This window comes from Nannobrachium achirus (assembly GCF_963921795.1).
Source record: "Nannobrachium achirus genome assembly, chromosome: 12".
Taxonomy (NCBI): domain Eukaryota; kingdom Metazoa; phylum Chordata; class Actinopteri; order Myctophiformes; family Myctophidae; genus Nannobrachium; species Nannobrachium achirus.
The window spans coordinates 46,043,227-46,055,810 of record NC_137832.1 but is presented as its reverse complement, the minus strand read 5'-3'; the positions used below and the strand labels follow the sequence as shown (position 1 = coordinate 46,055,810).

General features: G+C 40.2%; 1 protein-coding gene across 2 annotated transcripts in view; it reads left to right on the top strand.

Moving 5' to 3' along the window:
- slc4a4a (solute carrier family 4 member 4a) overlaps nucleotides 1-12,584 on the top strand; it is a gene marked incomplete at its 3' end in the record, with an annotated part of 72,677 nt that overhangs the window by 22,397 nt on the left and 37,696 nt on the right. For both annotated transcript variants that reach the window (XM_080739632.1, XM_080739633.1), the window contains exons 3-5: nucleotides 1,541-1,676; nucleotides 6,723-6,883; nucleotides 9,752-9,931. In XM_080739632.1, coding sequence (XP_080595758.1) covers nucleotides 1,541-1,676; nucleotides 6,723-6,883; nucleotides 9,752-9,931 — 477 coding nt within the window. The remainder of the gene's footprint in view (nucleotides 1-1,540; nucleotides 1,677-6,722; nucleotides 6,884-9,751; nucleotides 9,932-12,584) is intronic.

Here is a 12,584-nt window from a genome sequence, read left to right as displayed (position 1 = left end):
AGGTGCAAGTGGTTAAATTGCTTCTCTCTGTGTCGAGCCAAAGTCAGAGTCACAGTGGATGCACAACCTCCATTAGAACACCATTCAGTGGATTCAGGAATTCTGAGATCTCAGTTCATACAATGAACCGGCTCTAGTCGGTGTCATTGTGCACGTTATGCAACCGACTGTGACTCCGCAGGAACCGTGGGTGGTGACATCAGCCGTGGCTGGCTATGGAGCGCTGCTGTGAAGGAATCTGATTCATGTCCTGAAACGGGGGTAATGATGCGGTGGTCTCTAGCGTCAAAGAACACCGGCATTTCACGACACTCATAACATTTGAGGAAACAATGACATTTCAGAAAACACAACATTTGGAAAATACAAGGTCATTTCAGATGACAGAAGGGGTAGAACAATACTTGTTTGTGATTGGACAGAACCCAAGTCAATTCAGTCGATTCAATGGATGATGTGATTGGTTGGGCTCTGTCAAATCACAAACATGCTTTGCTATGTCCATGTCCACGTCATCATAACTTATGCACTGGAGCCCACATTTCGTACATATTTCTTTATTTCATATATATACATACAGTATATATGAGACACTTCTCTTCTTCACAAGATCCTTCAAACAAATAAGTTAATTTCATTTCAGCAAAATGTATTTCATTTATGCACAGTGTAAAAATGTACCCAGTGCGATTCCTCTAATGATGCAGTGTGGCTGGCGGTATGAGCATTTGTTCTATGAAACGATTTACAGTATAGTAGGTATTTACTCATTCCCACAGAAGTCAGAAAGTTTTGAAAAGTATTAATCATACTGTATATCGGCCCCTTTGAATGTTGGAATTGCTCTTTTTTTCTCTCTCTCTAAGAGCACTGATGCTTGTATAAGTATTCAAATGAGAAGACAAGGGGAAGGAAAGCAAAGCCTCGCTTGTAAAGAATAGGGCAGTTTGTGAAGCATTTCCTAATTGTTAATGAGGGGCTCCAGGGCAGCTTGCCAAGGCTTGGAGGGCCAATGGGAGAAGGCCTGTTTGAACAGTGTGGTGTAGGGGGGGTGAAGGGGCTTGCAGTGTGGACACTGTCACCCCTAAACCCCCTCGGACCCCCTTCTACCTGGCTCTCAGAGCGCTGGAGCGGCTAACTGAGAGAGCGGCCGTCACTTTTTAATGAGGGTTTGCTGGTGAGCTTGTGTTGCTTACCAGCTGTTATCTACACACCCACCTCTTGAGCGAAGACCACCCGAGATTCATAGTTTGGGGGGGTCAGCAGCGAGTCGTGAAGATGTCGTCCAACAACAACAACAACGAAGAGGGGAAGGAAGAGAAGCAAGAGGACGTGGTGGATGACAGGGGGAAAGAGGAGTCGCTGGAGGGGGTCAAGATCCCACCACCACCTCCTCTGTCGCCCCCTCCTCCCACGTCTGCCCCCGAGGGCCAGGAGGAGGAAGAGGGGAAGCCCTCGGAGCCCAAGCCCTTGGCCAACGGGCACCAGCACTGTCAACCTGATGATGATGTGAACCGCAGCGTTTTCCTTCTGTCCACAGTCTCACCGGCGGCCGAGAGGATCCGCTTCATCCTCGGGGAGGACGATGACGGCCCGGCGCCCCCGCAGCTCTTCACCGAGCTGGACGAGCTGCTGTCAGTGGACGGACAGGAGATGGAGTGGAAGGAGACGGCCAGGTAAGAACTGGGTTTACTCATACAGGTACCAGCAGTGGGATGTTGGGGAGACAGCAGTATTCAGTAGGCCAGTGTTTCTCAAACTTTTACATTTCAAGGGTTAGGTCTCCCCTTAACTCTGACAGTGTACAAATGGAACCAAATGGACCCAAATGGGTCCATGTGGTTCCATTTCTATACTGTTAAGAGTTACTGACTTGTATGGGTCAATTTAGACCCCCATAAAGGAACCCACAAAGTCCCTGGAATCCACTTTAAGAACCACTGCAGTAGGCTACAATATGCAACAAGATAAAGTAGTGATAATCCTGGGGGAAAAAGAAGACACGTTTTAATAAATATAAGGTAGTTTTAACCTTATTTTCCTTTTTTTAACACAACACACTCTTAACACTCTTTAAAACCTCTTAGCAGCAATGGATGATGTAATTATCTGTAAACCTTTTAATTTAACTGGTTGGTTACAATGGTTTAATTGGTTACAATTGTTCACACTCAGACTTACATTTGGTAATAGTAACAGTAACAGTAATAATGAGAATTCACTTTGAAGAGTTCATCTGCTGCAGCGCTCAGTGTTTACAATAGAAAGTACACATCAAAAGAGGGGAGCGCTGTCAAAACAAAGATGGCATGTGTGTGTCCTGTGTAGTGCAGTGTGGGATGAAGCTGGATGGGACGGCCTGGGAGGAGGGAGATGGTTGTTTATGCACCATTAGTACTGAGTGAATGAAGCCCTCTACAGGGGGGACAGGGGGGACCCTGTTTCACCACACTAACCCAAGCGGACCAAGTATTCTGCCTTTCTTTCTTACTTGAGTAAAAGTAGCAATACAGCAGTATAGAAATACTCTGTTACAAGTCAAAGTCCTGTGTACAAAGTTGAAATGTACAAAATAAAATAAAATATGTAAATATACATAAAGTTCCAACAGTAAAAGTACTGCAGAATGTCACATTTCACAAGTTTTTTCAAAGACTTTCAAAGTTTGTGAAAATATCTACGATGAGCTATGAGCTTGCCTATTTTCGAATATACAAAGTAATGGCTAAAATAGGGCTCAAGTGGTTAGTGTATGTTTTTTAATTATAATCTATTATGCCAAGTACGTACTGTAGCTAGTGCAATGGCTAAAGTTTTCAAATAATTGTAGTGGAGTCAAAAGTAGCGTTCCTATTCTGAGGCTAATATTATGTGAAAATAGCTAAATCTACAAGCTTGCGACTCGTTGTGAGTCCTTGGGAATACGGTCAACTAGGTATGGTTTAAGTGGTTAAAGGAGATGAGTTGAGTTTTTCTGTGGTCATACGACATCTCTGTCCATGTATGCCCCAAACCGCTCCTTTTGTATTACTATAACCATCGCGATGGGACGTGTTGTGAGCTTGTAGATCTACTTTTGTGCCTTACTTTACGGAAAAATATAAGAAAGTGAAATATGGAGATGCGAGCATTCCACGTGCACCATCATAAAATGTACCACATTTTTATTATTCGGCCGTAAATAAATAGACAATGGAGATGCTTGCTGGAACCAAAGATCACAGAGAGCTGCTCTCTGCTCTCTGCTAGCTGGTCACTCAGTGGGGGAAAGCAACTAAGTACATTGAGAACTGTACTTGAGTATAATTTTGGGGTACTTTTACTTTACTGGAGTATTTCAATGTGTCAGTACTTTACTAAACAACACCACATCTCACAGAGACAAATATTCACACAAGCGCGGGAGCGCTTGTTGTATCGGCTATTTTTGAAAACCTTCGAAAAAAAAAGAAAAAAGAAACAGGACATTCTACATAATTAGTTCTTTAACTTCTGTTAATTTAACTTTAGTTGGGGGCCAGGACCCTTTCTTGTAAGTTAAGTATTTCTACATTGTGGTATTGCCAAATCAGGGTACTTTTTACCACCGCTTCAGCGTCGATCACGCTCCTGAAGCGTCTGGGTGAGCATAAACAGTGCGGTCATTAAGCTGCTACAAATGAAAGTCAGGACAACAAGCCTACAGTAGATCATGCTGACAGACAAGTGAGCTGTAATGGTAGCTTAATCCCTCCCACATCCTGTTAACTGGCATAGGATAAAGATACTGGTTCTCAACCTGTGGGCCGGGGGCCCGGGGCCACTGTGTGAGGGGCCGCAAGGGTATTGCAAGCAGGCCCCAAATAATAATAAAAAAAAACACTGATATTTGAATGATAATATAATAATGACGATAATTAATAATACAATTGGATAATTAAAGCTGATAAGACTAGTCTTCTGCTGACATCATATTTTTTTTTGGCGATTGCTTTTTATTTTCTTTAAAACTATTCTGCTATCTGTGAGAAGTTCTGTCACTAGCAGCTCATTGGTTCATGAACCGGCCGACCCGGTGCTAAAATGACAGGTCTAACCAATCCGAACGAGATGCACCTCTCTCATTGGTTATTGACAAGTGGGCACGTATTTCTGAACCAAAAACAGAGCTTCCGCCAGATAAAAGAATAGTTTTGGAGGAAGTGTCACAGAGACTAAAGTTCTTGAGGGAGCCTTGTTCGCTGTCTGAATATAATAGAATAACATTTTAAAATAAATATAAGCCAAAAATATGCTTATGTCAGCAGAAAACTACTTATATCAGCTTCAATTAAAAAAGAAGTTATATCAATAAATAAGAACTTGATCCATTGATCCAATGTGGGACACAATCGGTTGTTTGAATCAAACATTCCAGTGTTCTATAAAAGTTTTATTTCATTTATTTTTTTAGTTATTGGTAGAAATTCAAATGCTTTAAAATGGTTTGTTGTTAGTCTATTTCAGTGTTTCTCAAATGGTGTATGTTTTAAAGTGTAAATGTATTTTCCCATTATGTACTCTACCTCCATTTCTTGAATTCAGTATAGCATCAATATGTTAGCTATGGTTTTCTCTTGCAGTTTTGAGAGCCTATAGGGAAAGGGGGTACTGAAGCCAAAAACGTTTGAGAACCACTGGACTATTCATAAATCAATTTGATTGTCAAACCCACTATGCTGTTCTATGCTGAACTGCTGAGACACGGGGACCCTTGGATTCATTATGAATAAAACATTTCGCAAGTGCTTGGTGGTGCTGGCTCTCTGCCACATGCACTCTCTCTGCTGCCAATATGGCCAAAGAAAACCCATAGAGGCAGTGTGTCATTCACAAGCCTTGTTCTGGCTCTCACTGTGCATGTTCATTATTTGCCATGTTCTGGACCTCTCTGAGAATATATTTACAATTCCTGGGAAGCACTTATAGAGTTGTCATTATTTGTCAATATAGGCAAAACATTTCCAAAACTTTCAATAAAATGAAATAAAAAGTATAAATAAATAAATAAATAAGCATTATGAAGGAATTCTGGCCAAATCTTGCATGCAGAATGCGGTTGGAGTTTTTATTTTTCAACGCCTCGCAGCGCGAGGCGTTGTGAGCTTGTAGATCGGCTATTTTCGGCAAAGTGGTTTGGTGTAGAGGGGGAAAAGAGCAGACTACAGTAAGTAGTAGTACAGAGTGAAAGTTCAAGTTTATTAAGTATTGATGGTTCAAGTGGTTAAATGTCTGAAAACACAGATTGACATGGATTCAAAATACACTGATTGTGCTGTCAAACAATTAAACTATATGGAATCTTTGAACAGGTTGTGGGGGTCCCTGCTTCATCTTTGTCTCAACTAAGGGGTTCTTGGCCTGAAAACATTGAAGACCCCTGTTATAGAGCCAACACACCCTACTAACGGCCTGAGTTTAACAGAGTAACGGATATGGGAATAAATTAGTATTTGTGCTTGAGTTAAAGTACCAGAGTACTTGCTTTTACAAATTCTCAAGAAATAAAAAGTACATGCACATGTACATTTTCGAAAATAGTGAAAATTGCTGATCTACAAGCTCTTAACATTGTGACGTATTGTGAGTCAAAAATACAATATTTGTCACAAGCTTCCAAAATATATATATACTGTATATATAAGTAAAGCACAGATACTCAAAAAAATTGACTTGAATACAGTTTGTCACTGTCCACCACTGCAGTCGATTCACTAAGTAGGTAGGGATTAATCCACCTACAGTAGTCAACACTTGATCTCCTCTCTGTGTAAGCCTGTCGAGGATCCTGGGTTAATAATGTCAAAGCTGTACTGTACTCTAGGTCAGTGGTTGTCAAACGGTGTGCCACGAGACAAGTCCAGATAGTGTCTTTGGATATTGCGAGCACTGCACATTATTATTGCAATATATACAACTTTACAAAAAAAGTTTTTTTTTTTTAATTATCATATACGTTGTGCGCACTCATTGCCTCAAACACAGAGGCAGGCCCGGACAGCTGGCGTAACGGTCCAGGCACCTAGGCTCAATGTAGCCTGGCAGCATGTCGTGGGTTCGAGTCCCGATCCCTGCGTTTCATTCCCCATCTCTCTCTGCCTATTTCCTGTCAAACTACTTTAGGCTACTATCAATAAAGTCATAAACAGACCCCAAAACATTGCTAATTCTAAATCCTAAAAAAACATATTTTAACCACATATTGGCATCCTTATTTTGATGATGTTTTACATTTTTAATTAATTAATGCTTCACTATATTTGAAAATGTGTGAAGCATGAAATGGTGCTTGGTGTGCAGTGGCCTCAGAAAGTTTGAAAACCACTGCAGTAGGTTCACTGAACTCACAACCAACCAGAGAGTTAGGTCATAGCAATAGCAAGCAACCATAGATACTGTATACACTGAGGTTGATTGAAGTACAATAGTGAAATTAGCAACTCTTCCAAATAGTATAAATCACTGTTTCTCGACCAATGGTCCACGGACCGATATTATATTATATTGCGGTGGGTGGATTGTTTTATAATATACTAGTGGTGCAGAGCTTGAAAAAGTTTTAGAACCACTCGTTTAATATACGCCAATAAAAGTTGTAATGTAAACATACAATCATTCTGTAGATATACATTAGGTACATACCGGTTTAACTTGTAGATGTGTACATCTCAGAGCTGACTGAATATTCTCTCTTGCTCCTCCAGGTGGATCAAGTTTGAGGAGAAGGTGGAGAAAGGTGGCGAGCGCTGGAGTAAACCTCACGTGGCCACGCTGTCCTTACACAGCCTGTTTGAGCTGAGAACGTGCATAGAGAAAGGCACCATCATGCTGGACATGGAGGCATCCACCCTGCCACAGGTTGTTGGTAAGTCCATTGGCCAATGACCAGAAGACACCACTCACCACCGTGCCGGCTTGTGATGGACGGTTTAAGTCCACATTTGATTAGATATTTTGCCACATACATACAGTATACAATGAGTGGTCAATAATATTACCAGATACACTTAGACCTAGCTGTACTGTAAATGTGTGCTAGTGAACTCCTAATGTGCCAGAGTGTATATTTCATTGTGCTACACGTCTATGATAAATACGTTAAATGATAGTACTTTTCCTGCATTCATCAAAAAAGTGTCCTACCTAAAGACCACACCAATTCAACTGCTTGCAAGATGCAACTACTTGCCACTATTATCCCAAACGGCAGTTTGCAAGGATTTGCATTGGTGAGGAGTGGACTGGCCTTAAAACAGTTTTGTTGTAAGGAGTTGTATTGGTGAGGTGTGGACTGGCCTTAAAACAGTTTTGTTGCAAGGAGTTGCATCAATGTAGCATAGTCCAAAGCCAATTCCATGTTTGGGTTTCAATGAAATCTGAACCAAAAAGTATAACGAAAATAAATAAATATATAATAATGTTAAGTCTTAAGTTAGGTCTTGCCACGGACATGGTCTTGTTAATGAACCCTGTCAATGACTGCTATCTAATTCATTGTTTTCCAAACAAAGGGACGTGACCCATTTTTTACATTTGTGGGAAATAATGTAGTGGTTTTCATAAAGTCCCAAGGCACAAACTGGACTCGTATCGTGGCACACCAGTGTGCCCTACAGTAGATACCTACTGCTTGAGAACCAGTGCAATAAGCGCCTGTGGGACCACGTGTGTCCATGCACCAGTGCACCACCATACCAGCATGCTTTTTACTGGCTTCTTTTCAACCGCTCCAAGTCTTCCCACTAGGTCAATTAGCAGCAATGATGTGATGGCATCAGAGGTTTTCGACTCTGGCCTGTGCTTATTTTAGTTCACTGTAATTTTAAAAGAAGAATGTCTGAGCTATGATTAGCAGTAAGCTGCCACATCAGAGGAGTATAAATAGTTTGAAGCTATTTTTCACCGAGCAGACGTGATTCAAGTCATCATTTCAAATGCTTTTAATTATTTTCCAGGGATCGTTTTCTTTCAGTTCTCGGAAAGGAATTAATTAAAGGCAGACAAAAAAAAATCAGTTCATAATTTCCTGGTCTAGTAAAGGTGTCGACATGCCGACTGGGGACCTACCAACACAATGACGAGACTAGAAATCCAGGTTCACTCAGCTGTAAAACCTAAACACACATCAACACCAAGGGAGGGCTAAGAGTCTTGAGTCTGGTGTACTTTTATATTCAACGATAATCACAGCCGTCGGGTAAATCTGCCTTTTTATCGCCTCTAAGGTGTTGTTAATCCTGTCCAGGTCATTGGAACATTCCTTCACCATAACTCCACTATACCAACTTTAGATTTGATAGAGCTGGAAATGGAGGCACAGGTTGATGGGTGGATGCTTGTGATACACAAAGCTCAGTCCTAAAGCCACTCTGTAGTAACTATGTCAAGGTAATTATATGGGTACTACTTGTACCTGCATAAGCAGTAACTGTGTAAGTAGTACCTTAGACAGACAGGTATGCTGCTTGTACATATTTAATGACAAACATCTTTGTTAATCGAATAATTGAGAGGCAGTTTCTTTTTTTAAATGTCACATATATCAACAAATCAACACAATGTGTTAATCTGATTAACCATTTATAACATGTACTTTACTGTACAATATACCAAAATAAATAAAAATGTAATCGTACTTGAGGCAAAACTAGTGGAATAATGGTGATATTGATTTGAAGTCATCACCCAGCCCTACTCTCGCCCTTCCAGCTCAGGACACCATGCATGCCATGGTGTCCCCTACACAACGGAGCCAGGGGAAGACTTATCACTTGGAATGATTAATGTGATGTAATTGGTTGTGCTACATGGGCCGCGCTCAGCCAGGCCCCTTGCTTTGAGGCCAACTGATTTGATTGATGGGTCATTAGCAGCGCCACCGTTCCACGGGAAGAGGAGAGGGAGAGAGAGAGAGAGAGAGAGAGAGAGAGAGAGAGAGAGACGAAGAGAGAGACGAAGAGAGAGAGGGGAAGACAGGCAGACAGAGACAGACAGACAGAGTCCCTGAGGCAGCTACCTTTTAATGTTAAGGCTTCTGACCTTATTTCCAAAAATAGACCTTTTGATTGAGCCATTCATGATGTTATGGAAGACTGGGGGGTGATTTATACTTAGCTGCGTGCCAGTGTCGCGCACCGCAAACGGGTGATCTATAAGCTCACAATGCGTTGCATCGTGACACGTTGTGAGCTTGTAGATCTGCGGTCTGTGACACCGGCGCACAGAAGGCATCATATCCAGGAGCATTACAGTCTGGGCCTTTGTTATGTTGAGTCCTCACAAGACATGAAAAGACATTTTACGGTGACTTGACTGCTTTGAGTGATGCTTTGGCTTTGACATTTCACGTGCAGCTTTTACTCACTGTCTTTGTCACAGAAACAAAGTATGTTTTTGTAAAATACAAAATAAATAAATAAAATTAATAAAAAACAGGATAGCTCAGAAATAGGCCAACTCAATTTATTTTTACGCTGAAGGCAAATTATCGTTCAACAAACTGCTTAATCTTATTGTTTTTGATGGCCGTTGAAACAACAGCCTTCTTTCATGTCGCTTTCGCTGCTCTAGAGTTGTAACTATCGATTATCTTCTCAGCGATTGTAAATAGGGATCGATTACTAATCGGTTAATTCATTTAATGATCAATTATTGATCGTCTTTTAAATGATCGATTATATTGATTAGCGTGATTAACTATTGCACAACTACTCTCTGCTCTGTCCACGTGCAGAGATGATCACAGACAACCAGATAGCCAACGGTCAGCTGAAGGCCGAGCTGAAGGACAAGGTGATGTACACGCTGCTGAGGAAACATCGCCACCAGACCAAGAAGTCCAACCTGCGCTCCCTGGCTGACATCGGCAAGACGGTCTCCAGTGCAAGTAGGCTGTTTACCCACCAGGAGAACGGTAATACAGATGCCAGTTTGGTGCAGTCTTCATTTTCATTTGGGAAATAACTAGTTATTGTAGTCTTCACAGAATCATTTTGTTAAAGAAGAGAAAAGAACAAAACCCCAAACATTTTAGCATCTTCGTTTAGAAAATAAGACACAGGGAATACGAAGCCACGGTATGAAACGACACAATAGGTTATCGTCGTTGTCGGGTGGAAACCTTGTATGTCCAAAACCGTTTGTTTTGTATTTATCGTTTAAAGAATATATATTTAAACCGTTGAAAACAGCCGATCTACAAACACACAACGCCTCGCACTTGTGTGCTTGTAGATCTGCTGTTTTCATTACTCTTGTGCGATGGCCTTGTATGATGAAGCAGGGCTTTACGAAAAAACGTACACATTTGAAACTTGGAGATACAAGGTTTCTGCCCGACAGTGATGTTATGAGGAACTCATAGCAGATTAGATATAAATGAATTAGTCATTGTTAGTTGTTACAGTAAGATAACAGCGTGTTCCTGGTCACATCCTTAATGAAACCACCATGCCATACAGATGCACATCTTGTGTGTATGGCGTCTTAATGTTGATCCCGTAAGTTTCATATCATCACCTTTACAATTCACTTATAATTGACTAACTGTACTAATCACATTCATGCACAGATTAATCTGGAAGCTGAGCTGAAGCTAAATGCCAACAACACCTCAAAGCTCACAATATAATTAATTGCAAAGAAACAAATTATATTGCTCTATAAATTATGTCATATAAATCAAATCTAATTAATTGAGACACCTGTGACAATTTTTGACATGACAAATAATTGTCGTCCAATTACAGAAAATCTAGAATTTCAAAGCTTGTGTGATTTATGTTTGCATAACCTTGCATATCTAACTTAATAAGATTGATTGGAATTATTTATATTCTTTCTTTCTTTTTTGCTTATTTAACTGCTTTTTATTGCTAGTATGAAACACTTTTTATTGTGAAAAAATGAAAAGAAACTATGAATAATAACAAAAAATAAACTCTTACTTGGAGACGTTCATTGTTGTTTCATGTAAAACATCCCGTGTGGGAATGGGGACTTTCTCCATTTTAGATTCAAAGGGTGCAGTGACTCAGTAAAAGCCAGGGTTCCCAAACTTTTCCGGATCAGGGTCCACTTGAACATCTTGAAACTTTGTTGGCGGCCCACCCATATGACCACTGAACACTCCACGTGCAGTTGTGTGTGGTTATTTTAATGGTCAATCAAATCTTGTATCAGTGGAACAAAGTAGTATACTTTACATTCCTATTTATTGGTGTCACTATGAAAACACATTATCAAGGTTTTAACCCATTTAAGTACGATTTGAAAAAAGCCTTAAAGACCTTAGTCCGATTTGGAAATGACCCACTGTTTTTCTGGAAAACGTATTACTCAGCCTCTGTAGCAGCTGGAAACACAATTCCCAAACTATTTGATAGCTTACACCTTTGGCTTTCATAGAAAAAATCTGAAAAGCTTAAATATTTTTTGATTTCTTTTCAAAGATTACTGTACTACATACTGTATGTGTACTGTAATACACAAAAATGTGTTCCCAGCCTGAGGGGGTAATACACTTTAATCTGTGCCCGTCCATAATGAGAGAAATATATACCATCATGCCATTTTCTTATTAAAAACTAATGTTTATTAATGTTAATGTTAACGTTTATTAAAATCTTAGTGTGTTTTGTCAATAATTTGAGGGCTGACTCGCAATTCCCTCGCGGCCCAAGGTTGAGAACCACTGAGCTAGACTGTTCCACTGAGAACCTTAAAAATAAAACCATTTTGAATGTACAGCAGTTGGAGGAAATTATATCCCTTCACAGAACGTCTCCATGTGGGTACTACTGGGTAGATTTGAAATATTTTTTCCAGTATCATAAAATGGACCTCTTTATTGATCTGCCTATTTTGTGATGTTTATTATTTATTTATTTATTTATTTATTTATTTATTTATTTATTTATGTACATGTTAACAAAGTGTGCACACTGTCATTTCACTGTGTTAACATGGTGATTAATCTGACACCTAACCCTGGGTCTTTGGAAAAATAACAACGATTTATTACCTGTAATCAGATTCATATAACTGCCGGTCAGTGCCGGATGAACGACATCAAAAACAAGTTATCTCCATTCAAAGGTCAAAGGGAAACTTGATCACCATTTATTTCCGATATGAAAAGCCGTCATGTGCGGGGTTGGATACGGACGTTATTCATGCTGTTGGATTTTCATAACATTTTGTCAGAATGCATGAAAGCAAAATATATATTTTTCCAAAGACTCATGTTGCTTTTTTTTTTTATAATACCCATAATATCCAGCTACACTACGCTGCATATAATAACAAAGTTAATTCTGTTTTCACTGCTTCTCTAACAACCACTTGCTTTGGCTTAATGGGTGCTATCTGTCAACTCTTTCTCTTCATCCTTCCTCGCCTTCCATTTCTATTTTCCTATTTTTCCTTCTTCGTTTCCTTCCTGGGATTGACTTTGATTCACCGTTGCTACCACTAAAAGCCCGTAGTCCTCTTGACAACTGCGGCCTGTCGGGTCGCACCTCTGTGGAGGAGTTGCAGGACCAAAGGAGTTCCAGTGAGGACCGCCT